Source organism: Oryzias latipes, chromosome 22 (assembly GCF_002234675.1).
Source record: "Oryzias latipes chromosome 22, ASM223467v1".
Lineage (NCBI taxonomy): Eukaryota > Metazoa > Chordata > Actinopteri > Beloniformes > Adrianichthyidae > Oryzias > Oryzias latipes.
In genome coordinates this window covers 1,491,473-1,508,711 of record NC_019880.2, presented here as the reverse complement: position 1 = coordinate 1,508,711, position 17,239 = coordinate 1,491,473, and the positions used below count along the sequence as shown (strand labels likewise).

At 44.0% G+C, this 17,239-nt stretch overlaps 2 protein-coding genes and 1 long non-coding RNA gene across 8 annotated transcripts in view; 1 reads left to right on the top strand and 2 right to left on the bottom strand.

Moving 5' to 3' along the window:
• Window positions 1–2,416: 2,416 nt before the first annotated feature.
• Window positions 2,417–9,996, bottom strand: dcaf5 (DDB1 and CUL4 associated factor 5). The gene is made up of 9 exons (XM_023951644.1): window positions 9,654–9,996; window positions 7,942–8,085; window positions 7,778–7,814; window positions 7,556–7,695; window positions 7,342–7,471; window positions 5,604–5,817; window positions 4,937–5,003; window positions 4,725–4,852; window positions 2,417–3,988 (listed from the first exon to the last, which is right to left on the bottom strand). The coding sequence occupies exons 1-9, from the start codon at window positions 9,850–9,852 to the stop codon at window positions 2,768–2,770; spliced, it is 2,280 nt and encodes a 759-aa protein (XP_023807412.1). The 5' UTR covers window positions 9,853–9,996; the 3' UTR covers window positions 2,417–2,767.
• Window positions 5,730–8,854, top strand: LOC110017494. The gene is made up of 2 exons (XR_002292910.2): window positions 5,730–5,842; window positions 8,669–8,854. It is a non-coding gene; the product is annotated as an uncharacterized LOC110017494 (long non-coding RNA).
• A 2,857-nt stretch (window positions 9,997–12,853) lies between the features above and the next one.
• LOC101168585 (phosphofurin acidic cluster sorting protein 2) overlaps window positions 12,854–17,239 on the bottom strand; it is a 48,169-nt gene continuing 43,783 nt past the window's right edge. For all 6 annotated transcript variants that reach the window (XM_023951632.1, XM_023951633.1, XM_020713510.2 and 3 more), the window contains 2 exons: window positions 15,957–17,046; window positions 12,854–15,716 (listed from right to left, as the gene is read on the bottom strand). In XM_023951632.1, the coding sequence (XP_023807400.1) occupies window positions 16,928–17,046 (119 nt within the window). In that variant the 3' untranslated portion in view covers window positions 12,854–15,716; window positions 15,957–16,927. The remainder of the gene's footprint in view (window positions 15,717–15,956; window positions 17,047–17,239) is intronic.

Below are 17,239 nucleotides of genomic sequence, written 5' to 3'. Positions count from 1 at the left end.
AAACACTTCAGCTTCAGGAAAACACTTTAGGAAAACGTTTCAGCTTTAGGAAAACATTTCAGCTTTAGGAAAATGCTTCAGCTTCGGGCAAACGCTTCAGCTTCAGGAAAACGCTTTAGGAAAACGTTTCAGTTTCAGGAAAACGCTTCAGCTTCAGGAAAATGCTTAAGGAAAACGTTTCAGCTTTAGGAATATGCTTTAGGAAAATGCTTCAGCTTCGGGAAAACGCTTCAGGAAAACGTTTCAGCTTTAGGAAAACATTTCAGCTTTAGGAAAACGCTTCAGCTTCAGGAAAATGCTTAAGGAAAACGTTTCAGCTTTAGGAATATGCTTTAGGAAAATGCTTCAGCTTCGGGAAAACGCTTCAGCTTCAGGAAAACGCTTTAGGAAAACGTTTCAGCTTTGGGAAAACATTTCAGCTTTAGGAAAACGTTTCAGCTTCAGGAAAATGCTTCAGTTTCAGGAAAACGCTTCAGCTTCAGGAAACGCTTTAGGAAAACATTTCAGCTTTAGGAAAACGCTTCAGTTTCAGGAAAATGCTTAAGGAAAACGTTTCAGCTTTAGGAAAACGCTTCAGCTTCAGGAAAATGCTTAAGGAAAATGCTTCAGCTTCGGGAAAACGCTTCAGCTTCAGGAAAACGCTTTAGGAAAACGTTTCAGCTTTGGGAAAACATTTCAGCTTTAGGAAAACGCTTCAGCTTCAGGAAAATGCTTAAGGAAAATGCTTCAGCTTTAGGAAAACGCTTCAGCTTCAGGAAACGCTTTAGGAAAACATTTCAGCTTTAGGAAAACGCTTCAGCTTCAGGAAAATGCTTAAGGAAAACGTTTCAGCTTTAGGAAAACGCTTCAGCTTCAGGAAAATGCTTAAGGAAAATGCTTCAACTTCGGGAAAACGCTTCAGCTTCAGGAAAACGCTTTAGGAAAACGTTTCAGCTTTAGGAAAACGTTTCAGCTTTAGGAAAACGCTTTAGGAAAACGTTTCAGCTTTGGGAAAACGTTTCAGCTTCAGGAAAATGCTTTAGGAAAACGTTTCAGCTTTAGGAAAATGCTTCAGTTTCAGGAAAACGCTTCAGCTTCAGGAAACGCTTTAGGAAAACATTTCAGCTTTAGGAAAACGCTTCAGCTTCAGGAAAATGCTTAAGGAAAACGTTTCAGCTTTAGGAAAACGCTTCAGCTTCAGGAAAATGCTTAAGGAAAATGCTTCAGCTTCGGGAAAACGCTTCAGCTTCAGGAAAACGCTTTAGGAAAACGTTTCAGCTTTAGGAAAACGCTTTAGGAAAACGTTTCAGCTTTGGGAAAACGTTTCAGCTTCAGGAAAATGCTTTAGGAAAACGTTTCAGCTTTAGGAAAATGCTTCAGTTTCGGGAAAACGCTTCAGCTTCAGGAAAATGCTTAAGGAAAACGTTTCAGCTTTAGGAATATGCTTTAGGAAAATGCTTCAGCTTCGGGAAAACGCTTCAGGAAAACATTTCAGCTTTAGGAAAACGTTTCAGTTTCAGGAAAACGCTTCAGCTTCAGGAAAATGCTTAAGGAAAACGTTTCAGCTTTAGGAATATGCTTTAGGAAAATGCTTCAGCTTCGGGAAAACGCTTCAGGAAAACGTTTCAGCTTTAGGAAAACATTTCAGCTTTAGGAAAACGCTTCAGCTTCAGGAAAATGCTTAAGGAAAACGTTTCAGCTTTAGGAATATGCTTTAGGAAAATGCTTCAGCTTCGGGAAAACGCTTTAGGAAAACGTTTCAGCTTTGGGAAAACGTTTCAGCTTTAGGAAAACGTTTCAGCTTCAGGAAAATGCTTCAGTTTCAGGAAAACGCTTCAGCTTCAGGAAACGCTTTAGGAAAACATTTCAGCTTTAGGAAAACGCTTCAGCTTCAGGAAAATGCTTAAGGAAAACGTTTCAGCTTTAGGAAAACGTTTCAGCTTCAGGAAAATGCTTTAGGAAAACGTTTCAGCTTTAGGAAAATGCTTCAGTTTCAGGAAAACGCTTCAGCTTCAGGAAACGCTTTAGGAAAACATTTCAGCTTTAGGAAAACGCTTCAGCTTCAGGAAAATGCTTTAGGAAAACGTTTCAGCTTTGGGAAAACGTTTCAGCTTTAGGAAAACGTTTCAGCTTCAGGAAAATGCTTTAGGAAAACGTTTCAGCTTTAGGAAAACGTTTCAGCTTCAGGAAAATGCTTTAGGAAAACGTTTCAGTTTTAGGAAAACGTTTCAGCTTTAGGAAAATGCTTCAGCTTCGGGAAAACGCTTCAGCTTCAGGAAAACGCTTTAGGAAAACGTTTCAGTTTCAGGAAAACGCTTCAGCTTCAGGAAAATGCTTAAGGAAAACGTTTCAGCTTTAGGAAAATGCTTCAGTTTCAGGAAAACGTTTCAGCTTTAGGAAAACGTTTCAGCTTCAGGAAAATGCTTCAGCCTCATCATTTGGGGAACAAATAGGATTTATTGAAACCAGAACCGAAGCAGCTCCAGGGACTGGAGGATGACGCAGAACAGATCCTTTACTGAAGCCGTGAAGCTGCTTCATCATAAAATCTATGTTTCTGCTGGGAGGGTTCTAAACCCCCCCCAGTGTGACGAGTGTCAAACCAAATAATCCACATTAAAATAAAACGGTTCTCAGCATTATTGAGCGGGTTCTGTTAGGACTGAAACAGGACGATACAGACCGGGTTGAAAATCTCTCCCGGTCTTCACGTCTGCGAAAACTGAAGGAGCAGAGTTCTGAAAGTTTGTAGAAAACCCGCCTTTCAGACGGTGAGGGGGCGGAGTCATTATGTCTTCAGCTTCTTTTCTGAGGGGGAGGAGCCTGACGGATGTGCCCCCGCATGAGTCCGTTTCTTCGCTGCTCCTTTTTCGCTCTGCAGCCGAACGTCCTCAGTTGAAAGTCCTGCCGCTTCCTCTGAGTCTGAGGACACGCCCCCTATGGCAGGTGAGGCGGGCCGGTGCTGTCCATTCACCTCCGGGCTCTGGGAGGCGGTGCACGCCTCTCTGCTGTCGGATCCATACGTGGCGGTCCGGTGGGGGTCCGTTGACCCGGTGGGTTCCCCCACCTCGTGGCCCCCGCCCTCCTGGCTCTCGGGGGCCATTTCTGGACTGTGGCACACAAAGTCCGAAGGGCTCAGACGGCTGTCCTCGTCTTTGGCGGGACAGCTTTGGGGCTTCGCCTGAGCAGAGTTCTTTCCTTCGTCTGTGGAGGAAGAGGAGGGGTCCTCCACTGAGATGGAGGGGTAGCTGCAGGAGTCCAGGGGGGAGAACAGAGCCTGCACGGACTCGGGTCGCTCCCCGGCTCTGGACGCCACGTTCATGCGGCGCCGCCTCATGACGTTGCGGCGCCTGACGGCGCTGCGCCACTCCTCGTCGTCGCTGCTGGAGCTGGACGTGGAGGTGGAGGGGCTGGAGGCTCCGGCGGGGAGCGAAGGAGAGGAGGCGGGGCTAGACAGAACAGAATTGTCCCTCGGGCTCGGGGATCGCGGTCGCGGCATCGGATCGAGCCAGAACTCGCTGGAGTCCGAGTCCTCTGGCAGCCCGGATGGCCGTCTGCTCCGCCTCCTGGGACGCTCCTCCCCGTCCTCCCCGTCGTCTCCGTCTCCTGCTTGCTCCTCGCCTCCTGAAGCGTCCGGTCCGGCAAGGGAGGAAGAGGAGGAGTTACCCGAGTCGGTGCGGGGGTCGGCAGCTGCTGCAGGAGCTGCGGCGGCAGCGGCGCGGGTGGAGCGGCGGCCGCGAGCGTGAAGCTGCATGATGGCCTCCTCGCTCAGGTCGCTGTCAGAGTCAGAGCTCCACCCCTCGATCTCGCGCCGGACCAAGGAGTCGAAGAACGCCATCATGCGCGGATCCTCGCGGATGGACTGGCTGACGTAATCGTGGGCCAGACCGGTGCCGCTGTGCAGAACCAGGCTGATGTACTCCTCATGGGTGTAGAGGCTGCGGCACTTGTCCTCCACCCGGCCCTCCAGGTCGCCCTGGCTGTCCGGCTGCTGGTACGGACTCCACACCTGCCATGGAGACGGGAGGTCGGAGGTCAAAGGAGGACGGCGTGAAGAAGAAGACTAAGAAGGTTTCAACTGCATCAGATAAATTCATTAAAAAAAATAACAAAAGTTCAGTTAAACTGCGGTTTTCCTGTCGGTTTATCTCCATAGCAACCATTTGATTGTTTGGTCGACTTTGGGTGACAAACAGGTCTAGGACATTTTTAGAGGAATTGACAAAAATAACATTTCCTTGGCAACAGAGGGTTTTTTTTTGTTAACCACGCCCACTGTCCTAATCTGTTCACACAGTATGTCATATCTTTTTGACAATATCCTGATAAAAGTTATGCGAGGAACAAAAAACTTTGCCACCTCGGAAAAGTTGAACATTTATTCTCCGTAGCTTTTCTCAGAATGAAGCTCGAGGAGTTAGGAGGCGGTCGATTGAAATCTTAAGAGTTTAAATTTGTAGAAGGCAATAAAAGAAGTTTTTTTTTAATTTATTTAAGATTGAGGCCTCTTCCTGAGGTCAAAGGTCAACAGAACTTTAGTCGTGGTGTCATGTGGAGAAAATGTGAACATCACTACATTTCACACTTTGACCGTCAAGCAATAGATCCTTAGGCCATCCCATAATAATTTCAAAAGCTCCTTTGGAGATTCCCGACGTACGGATTTTGGTTTGACCCCCTTCCTTTTTTGATGATGTCATCATTTTTTGGTACTAAGTTTTTGCTCTCAGAAAGGATTGACCCACCTTGATGACCTTCTCCACTCCGGAGGAGCAGATCATGTAGGTGTGGGGGTTGAAGCGGACCTGGTTGACGATGGAGCGATGACCCTTCAGGACCATGAAGGCCCCGTTCACCACTCGACCCGGGCCTCCTGCGGGAGCAGAAGCAGCTGGTTGGTATGAGGAACCTACAGACTTTGGAGGAGCAGCGGCGGCGCCGATCCGCAGATACTCACCTGCTTCCGGGTCCTTGGGGATTTTCCACATGTAAAGGTTGAAGTCGTCCGATCCGGACAGGATGTACTGAAAAACAACAAGCGGAAGGTGAGGAAGAACTAACGCAGAACCTGGTCTGACCCAAACGGAGCGTCTAAAGGCCGTCTGCCATTTGTGGTTCTTTCACCAGATTTGTCTTCGGCGTTCCGAGACGCAGGAAGCAGAGCGGCCGAGAACGTCCAGGTTGGAATGTCGCACCAAACAACCCCCCCCCCCCCCCCCCCTCCATCAGAACCTCACACCCCACTGAGAAAATCCTCATCTGTGTGCAGAACCTCTGCAGGTTCCAGAGGAGGTGCTGACCCAAACCCGTCACTAAGACCAACTTTTATCGAGCAAAACCTATTCTTCATTCATGTTTAGTAGAATTTCAAAGTAAAAGTCTTTTGGGCTTTTGTTTTGAAGGAGCATTTCCCTCTGCATAATTCCTGGTTTCATTTTTCCTTCTCACGGTTTGTTAGCATAGCAAACGGGACTTTGGGGTGACATCATGTCTGAAAGGCACAAGGGGGCGGATCTGGGGCAGCAGTTCCCCAAACGCCCCAAAGTTCTGCTCGACTGACGGAGCAAACCCCTCTGCAGCCGCAGCCGCTTCCCGCTCCGGCATTCCCGGCGCCGCAGACCCACCTGGTCGCGGTCCCCGGCGAAGCAGCAACTCTTCATGGTGCAGGAGTTGAAGTAACCCTGGTTGTCGAACTGGAAGCTGGGCAGGCGGGAGTGCAGCTCGTAGAGGACGGGCGGCAGGCGGCGCCGCAGCGCCAGCAGCTGCGTGCCCGTGCTGTTGAAGCGGACGCTCATGGCGCTCTGCAGGGACATGCTGCCGCCGTAACGCAGCAGCGAGCTGGGAGGAAGCCAGCAGAACACAGGTGAGGAAGAACGCAGGCGGTACCAGAACCGCTTTCAAAACAGTGAAGGAATTTCTGAAACTAAAAGACGGATCAGCAGGAAACCAAAACGATGAAGAGCAGAGGACGTTTTCTGAGGAGACCTAAAGGAAAATATCATTCTTTTCTCATCTAATCATTCCTATTTATTTTTAACTATTCCACTATTTGAGTGATTTCATCACTCATCAAAAAACTGTCATTTAAGGTGGAACAGGATGAGCTTTACTTCCTTAAACGATGAATACCAAAATAAAAGCACAAACTGATCACCAAAAGCTAAATCAACCCAAAAAACATTTCATCTGTTAAAGCTAGAAAGATGCAGATTAGAAAGAACAAAAAAGACAAATATTGGAATCTGACCAAGACTTAAATCAGAAAACAAAGATCCTCACATATTTACAGATCATTTCACAGATTTAAAAGCATTTTGTTCACCAGGAAGCCTCAGAAGCTCCTGAAGGTTTCAGATATTTTCTGTATGTTTTTTAATCTTCTCCTAACTTTGCCTCTGAAGCATATTTGAGAAATAAAATATTTTCTAAAATATTATAATGTAAAATATTATCATCATGGTCATCAAGGTAAAGCTAAATCTGTGGTGTGAAGACTGCTTCAGGACCTTCTGAAGCCTCAGAAACATCAGGAGCTTCTTGGGCTTCAGGACCTTCTGAAGCCTCAGAAACATCAGGAGCCTCTTGGGCTTCAGACGCTTGAAGCTGTTATTCTAAACCTGATCATGAACATGAATTTCTGCAGCCTGAAGCACTTTGTTTCTCTCTGAAGGTTAGAAAAAAACACAAACTCTGCTGTAACAAACGGGAGGAGGAATAAATCCATAAATCCTCCACAGGGTTTAGACCCCCCCCCTGTTCCGAATCCGTGTTTCACATTCAGGTTTTTATAAACTCCAAACTGGTGGACAGTTCTGCACAAACTAAAGCCGACGTTCCCGTTGATCCGTTTATCTGCAGAACCACAACCTTCTGCTCAGAGTTTTTAAGGTTTTAATGCAAAGAAATGCTCCAACGCCTGAAGAGACCGGACCTCTGTGGGGGTCTTTGCTTGTTTTACCGCTGAAAGACACACCCCGGATCATTAAAACTCCTTCAAGTTAAAATCTAGTCAACGTTGAAATGAATCCAAAGTGACATAAAGACATGACTGATGAACGCCGTCATGAACCAAACAGGAAACAGAGGAAACGAATGAAGCTGATTTCAATCCAACCAGGACCTGAACAGGTTCTGTCTGCAGAATCACGGTCCTTTGTGAGGAAACGGCGCCACCTGGTGGACGCGGTTAGCTGCTAAACGCACTAATAATTCTCTCCTCTTTCCTCCAAAGACGTAAAACCTGGAAGTAGAATTTCAAAATAAATGCCCGGTGGGACTGCATCTAAATCTTCAGGTTGATGTGCAGACCGATCAGAATGACCGATCGGTAACGTCCCACGGACATCCGGCAAAGGGTCGCACCTGCGCGGCTTGCGGATATCCCACAATCCAACGCCCTCCTTGGAGTTGGCGGTGGCGAGCAGCCGCGGCTCCACGGGGTTGAACATGACGCTGTGGAAGGCTGAGGGGTAGCTGGCCAGGCAGAAGGGCTCTGCAGGGACGGGAAGAGGGTTTGACTTTTTTCCACACAAAAAGGAAACATCTGAAGCGTGGAGGGTTTTTCTCAGAAACCCACCTCCATGTGGCGGCTCGCGAGTGTCCCAGATGAGAACTCTGCCGTCGTCAGACGAGCTGGCGAAGACGTTGTCGTTGACGGGGCTGACGGACAGGCTGTAGACGGCGTCGATGTGCAGGAAGACGTTCAGGGTCTCCCTCCTGCAGGGACAGGCATTCTCAGGTGAAACTAGCTGCAGCGGCGGCGGCGGCGGCGGCTGAGCCAGCCGACAGTGTTACCCACCTCTCCACATCGTGAAGGATCACCTGCTCGTCGTTTCCTGTTGGAACACAAAGCAACAAGCCGACTCAGCAGCATTCTGACCAGAACCTGCAGCGTCTCGACCTGCTGTCTCTCTCTCAGACGGAGAAGTAAAGCCGGAGCGCTTGCGGGTCGGCAGCACTCACCGCCGGAGAAGACTTTGGTGTTGGAGCTGTCGAAGGCCAGGCAGAAGATGTTGGACAGGTGCTCGCCCTTCAGCTTGACCGGCTTGGCCAGACCGTGGAGGGCTTTCTCCATGTGCCACAGCAGAACCCGCCGGTCGTCTCCTCCTGCAGGGACAGACGGCCCGTTACTCGGAGGCCCCTCCCGGTTCCGCCCCGCGACGCCTCGCCGAGCGTCCGGCAGGCCGAACTCGGGTCCTCAGAGGAGATTCTGAAAAACGACGCTGCGCTCTTCCACGCGGCAGATTCAGCAGGACGTGACATCACAGCCAGCTGCATACTTTCACAATAAAACTCGTAATCATGACGGTCCACTCCTCCACTTTTGGATTCCTCGCACTGAACCCGAACCGTTCAGAACCGTTCAGAACCATCACAGTCGTCACGAATGTAGACAAATCTTATTCCCCTGTAAAGCCCTTTAACTGGTCTTGGGGGAGTTTAGAGTAAAAACCTGTCAACCCTGAAGACTCTCAGCTACATTGATGCCAAAATGTTTCTAGAAATTCATAAATGTATATTTCATAAATATGTCAAACAGGAAGTTGATCTGCAGTTTGAAACGCTGAAGACTCACAGTCTCTACATATGAATATTTGTGCTGCTGCTTGTTTTCCATTGTTTTAACATATTTTTGGGGGCTTTTTATTCATTTTAATCGATCTTTTGTCTGTTTTTGTGTCTCCGTCAGACGAGCTCACGGAGATCGGATCCGAAGCGTCTCCTTCCGGATCGATGCGGACGGTTTTATGAAATATGCAGAACGAAAAGGGAAAAAATGCATCTGTGTGAAGGAAACTCCACTTTAAGGAAGTCCTAAAAATGAATCTATTTACAGCAATTTAAGAAGAAATAAACATTTTTTCTGCTTTAAAGATGTTCTGTGAAATAATTTGTAAATCATTTTTGTTGACATGTTTTTTTGATCTACTTCTCTTGAATAGTTTATGATAAACTATCAAAGTTAATTCATCTATTGTAATAAAATAGACTTAATATCAAATGTTCTGGAAGCAGCAAATTTGTATTAACCATAAAAAAAAACATTACATTTTAATTAATTATTCAATTTACTAGAAACGTTGAATAATTTTCATCACTAAATTATTAGTTTGGATTTACAAAATAAGATTCACATCACTAGTGAAGGAAATTGTAATAAAACTGTAATAAAATGATGAAATGACGTCAAAACTATCAAAAATGGTGTTTTTTTCAGAGAAAATGTCCAAAATTGGCTGGAAGGGAAAATGATGAATCCAAATATTTTACACATCGATATTTTCCGAGTGGATATCGATTTAATTTAAATGGTATTTTTTATTAACAGTGTGGATTTCGTTTTTAAATGAAAGTATAAATTAGGTAAATGAATTCCGGTGGATTTTACGGCGGAAAGTAAACTTCAATCCCCTCAGTCCGTGGAGCTAAACGGCGACCAGCCGGTTCTCAGTCCGGCCCGGAAAACTGCTTTGAATCTTCCCAGCTCGGTGGTCTGAGGTCACCGACACGGAAACACCAATAACGGCAGAAAATTCGGGGTTTTCCGGAGCCTTTTTGAGTTTTGACGGATAATCGAACAGAGGAAGCTAGGCTATGCTAGCGCCCGCTAGCCTCAGCTGTCATCCCGACTGCCTCGCGCTAGCTAGCTAACAGGTCGGGCGCGCGGCGCTCACCGGACACCAGCCACTCTCCGCCGCTGTTGGAGAACTCGATGGCGTTGACGCAGCCGAAGTGTCCCAGCATGTCTTTCTTGTAGAGGCTGGTGCAGCCCGCCAGCCTGCGCCGCTGGAATTCCTCCTTCAGGAGCGGCTGCCCCGTCAGCTCTCTGCGGGACAGAAAGCCCACCGAGCAGCGCATACCGCAGCCCGTCATCGTGGCTTCTACGGGTTCACCGCTGAGACATGCCGCTCCGAGGGAGTCACATTATGGAGGACGGCCGCTGCCGTCGACGCTGTTCCGGGGCTCGTGAGGCTTCTTCAGCCGCTTCCTGCTCCCCGCAGGATCTCCTCCTCCTCCTCCTCCTCCTCATTCACCGGAGCATCAGCAGAAACATTTCATAATAAAGTCAATTCATCGGAGATATCATTTATTAAAATTGTGACATTTTGTAAAACCTGTTTAAGAACTGCTTTGTCTTACAAAAAGTCACTTTTAACAACGTTTGTGAATTTCACACTTTTTCATTTTTCACCTTAAACAACGACTATTATGACACATTTAAAAATAAAGTTGTTTAATTTTTTCCCCATATTTGGTAATTATATCAATGAAGTATTTCTGAGTAACGTTTAATGCTTTATTTAGATGCAAGTAAATACAAAAAGAGGCTAAACAAATAATTAGAAATATATAGGAAAACATATATTTTTTATTGTTCATGTGAGAAATAAAACATTAGTATTATTTATGCATTTTGATAGAACTATTAGTTAAAATAAACTACATTCTGTTGTTTATAAATCATATGTATACATGTAGTGATGGGTGGGGCACATCATTAAATATTCTATGAAGTTTATTTATATTCTATTTAGATTTTTGTCATACATACAGAGACATGCAGTTAAATGCAGAAAGTTTGTTATTTATGTCGGGACACAACCAGTTATTTGATTTTTTCATGTTAAAACATCTCTCATAACTGGACAGTAAAATTATAAAAAGCAATCATTTTGAATTGAAAATAAACATTCAAAAACGTTCAGGATTAACAATTTATGTTTTTTTTTTCTTTTGCTCTTTAATAAAACATTGCAGATATCTCCTGGGCATGTTGCTTTGTTGTGTCCAGATTCCATCTAATGTGATTTAGACACCTTAAAATTTTATTTTTTGTGAATATATTGAACAATTTCTAATTAAATAATTGTAAAATGATTTTAAAAGTGGAATTATTGTAGCCGAAAACAAAATCAACATTTTATCTCATCTCATTGGTTCTTTTTCTAAGCAGGAGCTACAACGACCAATCCCTGCAGTGGTGGGCGGAGTTAGGATACATAAACAGGAAGTGCTGCGAAAGCTGCAACCTGTCCATCAGGAGGGAAAATTTGTGAAATAAAGATGGAATAAAAACGAAATTAATTTGTCGAAAACCGACTCCAGGTTTTCATTTCATAACTTTTCCTTCTGCAGTGGATTTTACATTTCAAACATTAAAAAAACTGAATGGTTGAAAACGAAAATATTGGAAATATTTGCGTAGATTTTCGTCTTTACCTCAGAAATGTAAGTAAACGTTCATAACTTTAAGCATCCACGTTGTTACCATCAAAACAACTTAATTATAAGTCGCTTCTACAAAGGAAACTAAAAAAATCAAAGAATTGCAAAAAAAAGTCATAAATTACCTTTATCACATTTTCAATAAAATATTCAGATAAAAACCTTTAATTCATAACACTAGATGAATTGTACTGATAATCAAACTAAGGATAAATTAAAGGTCCAGTTTAGTTGACTGATGTTTAACCGTTGACTGAATCTACCGGTATGAATAAAAGTCAACACATGGATAATGGAAAATGTTTTTTAAAAGTGAAGGTGCAGATATCTCACTGGATCCATCAGATGGGAACAGTTCCGATTGTGGGAACCAAGTTCTAATCGTTTGTGTCTAGAAGGATTTCCAACGTGGAGCAGAAGCCAAAACCAACGAGAAGCATAAAGGATGTTTCAAGCAACAAAGACAAACCTCTACTGACAACACAGATAAAATAGAGTCATTTACTAGTAAGTAAGTACATTTTATTTATATAGCACCTTTCACAGACAGAAGTCACAAGCTGCTTCACAAGTTAAATAATAAATATATATTCATAAAAGACAAAGCATATACCATGTAAAACAATCGTTCCAAGCCCAAATAAAAACAGTTTCAGTTAAAATGCTTTGCAAAAAAAAAGTTTTCAATTGACTTTTAAAAGACTTTATAGAGTCCAGGGAGCGTAGGGACAACGGGAGCTCATTCCAGAGTTTAGGAGCAACAGCCTGGAAGGATCTGTCTCCTCTGGTCCGGAACCGAACCGGGAGCAAAGGACCATCAACAGGTTCTGATCCACAGACCTCAGTGCACCAGATGGCCTGTAGGGGGCGATCAGTTCACAGACATATTTTAGCACTGCTGTAAAGCCCAAAGCTCTCCACAGTCCCATTTCCACACCTGATAGCAGCTGCACCAACCTGCAACCGTCAGGAACAAGGCGAGGTTCACCGTCTTGCTCAAAGACACTTCGACACATGTGGTCGTTGAACCTCTCTTGTAGTTTCGTCTCACGGAGCTGCACAGACCAGCTCCTCCAACCGCCTCGGTTCTGCCTCTAGTGTCCGTCTCTTCTTTGTGCATTAACCTTACTTTGATTGCTTGAAATAAACCATTTCAAATCAAAATTTTCATTGAAAACACACACAAAATTTTGGATATTGATAAATCATGTAATAAAATGGTTAGAACAGGGTGGGATTATGTAAGTACCTTCCTTCCACTCCCTTTTAACCAATCTTTAATTTAATGTCTAATTATCCTGAGAATAATATGTCTTTGTATGAATGTAAAACTGCTGATTGCATTGTTCTGTGCTTCATTCTTGCTTTGATTGCTTGAAATAAACCATTTCAAATCAAATCAAAATCTTCCAGTTCTGACGCCTGCAGAGGAGACTTAGAACATCCCCTCCCTGAGTGGCTGCAGGCCTCAGTCAGACCAGAAACGGGAAGCTGCAGCTCGTTGGTGCACCCATAAAAGTTAAGTACACAGGAAAGCCCTAACATGAACACATTTATATATTCTGAAATGTGAACATGCAATACTTTTTTTAAACCACGTAGACAAACTGTCTTCAATAAATGACTTCTAGATAGAAAGACAGGAACATTTCAGTGAGTATAGTAGTTTATTACTCCCATCTTTAGGGATTACAGTGGTAGTCTTAAAGGAACTTTGAGTTTCAACAAGTCTTTCTGGAGATGCCATGATAAATCTAAACACCTTCTACATGGAGAAACGAGGAAAAGCTCAACATGAACCGTGTTTTCAGCAAGCCTGACCGTCACCGCCGACACGGACAGGCGTGTCTGACTTTCAACAGGAACGAGCCGCGAGAAAGAAACCGCCATCGTCGGTCCAGAATCAGCACCGTTGGAACCTGGAACTTTTACTTATTGATTTGTCAAAACGAAGCAATTTAGGCACTTAAACGTTGGCAAAGGATTCGATCAAACTGCAACTTGGAGAAGGTGGGTTTGTTTGTCTTTCTGTTTGTTTTTGGCATCACCGTCAAATAAAAATGCTGATCTATTAAGTCACACATTCTCAGAAAACCTCAAAGTATTAGAGTAAAGCGAGCAACCAGGCGCTCAGCTGAAGAAACACTGTGGGGGGGGGTCATACCTGCAGATGAACACACTGATGTTTAACACATTGAAAAGTGCTTTCCATTCAAATACATTCACTTCTATGTAATGTCACTGCCTTACCTGCCTGGATTACCAAACAGGTAAATATTAAGATGCAATAAAACAGATTAACAAAAGGTATGGAGTGCAACACAAGAATTATGGGTAAAAAACACACACACACTACTCAGTGTAATGGTTGTGTCCAAATTCCTTCATTACTCAGCGCTCCTTTTAGTCCGTGTGACAGTTGGTATGGAGTTATATTTATGCCATCAGGCTGCACACAAAACTTTCTACGTTATTTAATGAAATGTTAAATATTTACTTTAAATACTTTTTCTTTGCTTTCCCAATTTTTTACTGCTTTCATATTTTTTCCTTTCAAACATTTTTTTTCACTATTTTTATTTTTTGCTTTCAAAAAATATTTCTGCGTTTGCAACACATATCTTTTCGCGTGCGTTGTGTCTCATCTTACTTTTTTCCTATCTTTGATTTTGCTGATATTAGTTTCCGTTTAGCGTGACAAAGCTGCCATCAAACAGCTGCTGATTGGTCCAGATTCTAACCAATCAAATCGCTGTATTGATCTAACATGGTGTCTGCTGCTGAGGCTCAGAAACAGAACAAACTCCTTTTCCCCTCGATATTAACTCTTTGGATGAAGAAAATTTCATTTTCAATCATTTTAACAATAATTCAAACTTTCTTTCTTTTTTAACATAAATCATTTTTTACTTAGATTTGTGAATTTATCTCCTGAAACAGTAAAATAAACGACAAAGTTTATCTGCTGACATTACGCAACAGGCCTCTGTGTGAGATCTGTGAATCCTCCGGAGCAAAATATTGGTAGAAAGTGTGATTTTCTTTAAGATCAGTTTTTAAAAACAAAAAAGAGAGATAGAGTTAAAGCAGACCAATCAGCAGCTGTGGGATGACAGAAATGTCACGCCAAACTGAAACCTATGCGAGCAAAATCAAAGATAGGAAAAAAAACGAGATGAGACACTGCATGCAGAAACATTTGTGTTGCAAACGCAAACATTTTTTTTTAAAGCAACAAAAAAAAAACATTGAAGGCAAAAAATGTTTTTTGAAAGCAAATATTTAATATTTTCATTTGCAACTTAGAAAGTGTGCAACGCATAAATATCACTCCATAGTTCTGATGGACTGTCTGAATCTCCAAATCCAGTGTCCTGGAAATTCCTCCAAAGTCTCTAAATGAGCCTCCATGTTTAATAGACTGGCAAATATGGACCACAATTATTGTGTTTCAACGGTTTATCATTAAAAAAAAATGCTTGTAAATGTATTTTTCATCATCATCAGAACACAATAGTCTTCATAAAATGTTCACATTTATTAGGTTTTACTTCGACACTAAAAATGTCTGAATGACATTAAAGCAGAACACTGGATAGTCCTGCACTAGTACGCTTTCAGGAGGGATTCTGGATGCAGAAACTGTTTCCTCAGCTAAGAGACTAAAGGTTGAGGAGTCTATAAAACCTACAAGAGCTAATTCTTTGCTAGCAAGCAGTTAACTACTTTCCCTTTAATTCAAATAGTAGTAAATATGTCTTTAACGCTGACGGTACGACTTTGTGGTGTTACACGTTGAAAACCCAAAGAGTTGTGTTTGTTTGTTTTTTCATTGCTACTTCCTATGAACTAGTTTTTCCTCTTTAAATTCTCCGGACTGGACTACCTCAGCTACTGTCGGTGGGTTCAAAAATAAGCTACTGCTGGTTCATGTTCATTAAATGAATGCTAAATATGTTGGCAAAGGGCTGAAGGTCATTAATTAGCCTCACTGCTGTTGCTAAGCTGAGCTACGCAGAACCGATGTGACCCAAACCTCCAGGAGGAACCAAAGATGGTTCAGTCCCAATTTAGCCTTATGTTGAAGTCATCTCATCGCTTTACTGTGACATTTGAAAAAACGTTTTTATAATGCGAATGTTTGCTGAGGCTTAAACATATTTACAGCCCACCCGGCAGGGTTGATGTTGAAGTACCTCAAACGACCACTAGAGGCTGGTTTCAAAAAGAAGCCTGCTAGCTGCCACGTCCAACGCTCAAAACATTTGGCGGTTCTGTCGCTTTTACTTTTTTTTTTTTTACATATTCTTGATAATCCTAATTTGTTTTCATTACATGCTTTTTCTGTGATTCAAATTACAAACTGACCAATCAGAGGCTTCAATAAAAGTAGGTGGAGCCAGCTGGCACCAACGGCCAAAGTTCAAAATGTTAAACAGTTTTCACAGTGGTAGGGGTGTGGCCTTCCAACAAGCTCCTTCCTGATTGGTCAGAGTGGCTGTCTTAGAGACCTTCTCTTCCACTTTCGGCTTCTCCCATCAGGGGTCGCCACAGCGAACAAGTCGCATGGTAAATTTGGCAATGTTTTACGCCGGATGCCCTTCCTGACGCAACCTTCTCAAACCGGGCTTTGAACCGGCAGAGGTAGAGAAGGGAACAGGGAGCAGCCCGGAGTCGAACCCTGGTTTCACGGACGGAAGGCGCCGCAAACCAGCACGAGCTAAACTGGCTCCCCTTGCTGTCTTAGAGACCGACTCGGACCAATCACTGCTTACTGACGACGTCTAGCTCCAACGTGGCGGCGTCTGTCACAAAAACGTGGCGACTGAATTGACTTCTTTTGGTTGGAACCGGAATAAACCATTTTCTATGGGCGACGTCACCTCAGTCCAGTTCTCACAGACAGTGGTTCATCCGTGGTGGCCAAGGGCTCTTTAAGCCCCGCCCATTTCTCTACAGTCAATTATAAAGCATGAGACGACTGTTTGAAAGGCTGCTAACATTGGACTGAAACTTAAATGAGAACCGAAATGCAAACTTCAGCCTCCATTTTTCTAAGGTTCGGCATCGGAAACGCTCATCCTCACAAAAGTGGTTATTTTCTCAATTCAGACTCTAGTTTGCCCCCCCCCAGTCCACGGGAAAACGTGACATGAGAGAAATGAGTGGACTTTCCAAACCTCTGTGAACACAAAGCTAACCTCCATTCACCTTTTCCATACCGAGTCCAGATAAGGGCGGGTTTATGGAGCGCACATCAACACCAAGACCTGCTAAACAGGACCAGGTTGGTTCTGATCCGACACAGTATTCAGTCTATTGCTCATCACTACCTCATAGGCTGTCCAAATCCTGCATGTTTGGTCTGAAAAATATCACTCCTGGATCACGGCAGCTTCTTCTAATATGTACAACAGCAAAGTCGTACCTTTGAAGCCTCTTCGGGGCAACAGTTGGTTAAGAATCATTTAGATTTTTTTCTATAAGTCTAGAAAACATCAGCAGGATTGCTCTTATAAAAGCACAGTAAAGACTTTTCCTCAGCAGCCACATTTTTGCTGACATAAATAGAAAAAAAACACTCAACAGATTAAATAATCGGACAAACGGGACAGCGGAGAGAAACCTTAAATTAAGACGGCGTCGTAAAGTGTGCACAGGAAGTGAGGAGGTTAAAAGCGGTTGGCAAAGCAAAGGGGGCGGGGCTCCGGGATCCAGTCTCCTAGTAGGAGCCTTTGGAGTGTCCGAAGATCCCGATGGGGAAGTGCTTGACGTGTGACGACCACTGAGCCGCCAACTGGAAAAACTTCACGTCGTTCCACTCCACGCCGTCGATCAGCACTGCAGAGACAGACGGAGACGTTACGGTAAAGAGGAGAAACGGCGCAGAACCCACGTGATCCAAACGGCGGCCCGCACAAAAGAAGGTTTGGAAAAGTGTGGAGACGATCGCTGAGGACCTCGACGGTCTGACTATAAAGATCAGAACGTCTGTCTGAGGCCACGTCCGATCGGCAATAATCCCAGATTATGA

Coding starts and splice junctions, on each gene's coding strand:
- dcaf5 (XM_023951644.1), bottom strand. CDS start 9,852: ATGACGGGCTGCGGTATGCGCTGCTCGGTGGGCTTTCTGTCCCGCAGA. Junction 8,086..9,653: donor CGGAGAGTGGCTGGTGTCCG/GTGAGCGCCGCG, acceptor CTGTCCCTGCAG/GAGGAGACGACCGGCGGGTT. Junction 7,472..7,555: donor TCGCGAGCCGCCACATGGAG/GTGGGTTTCTGA, acceptor CCGTCCCTGCAG/AGCCCTTCTGCCTGGCCAGC.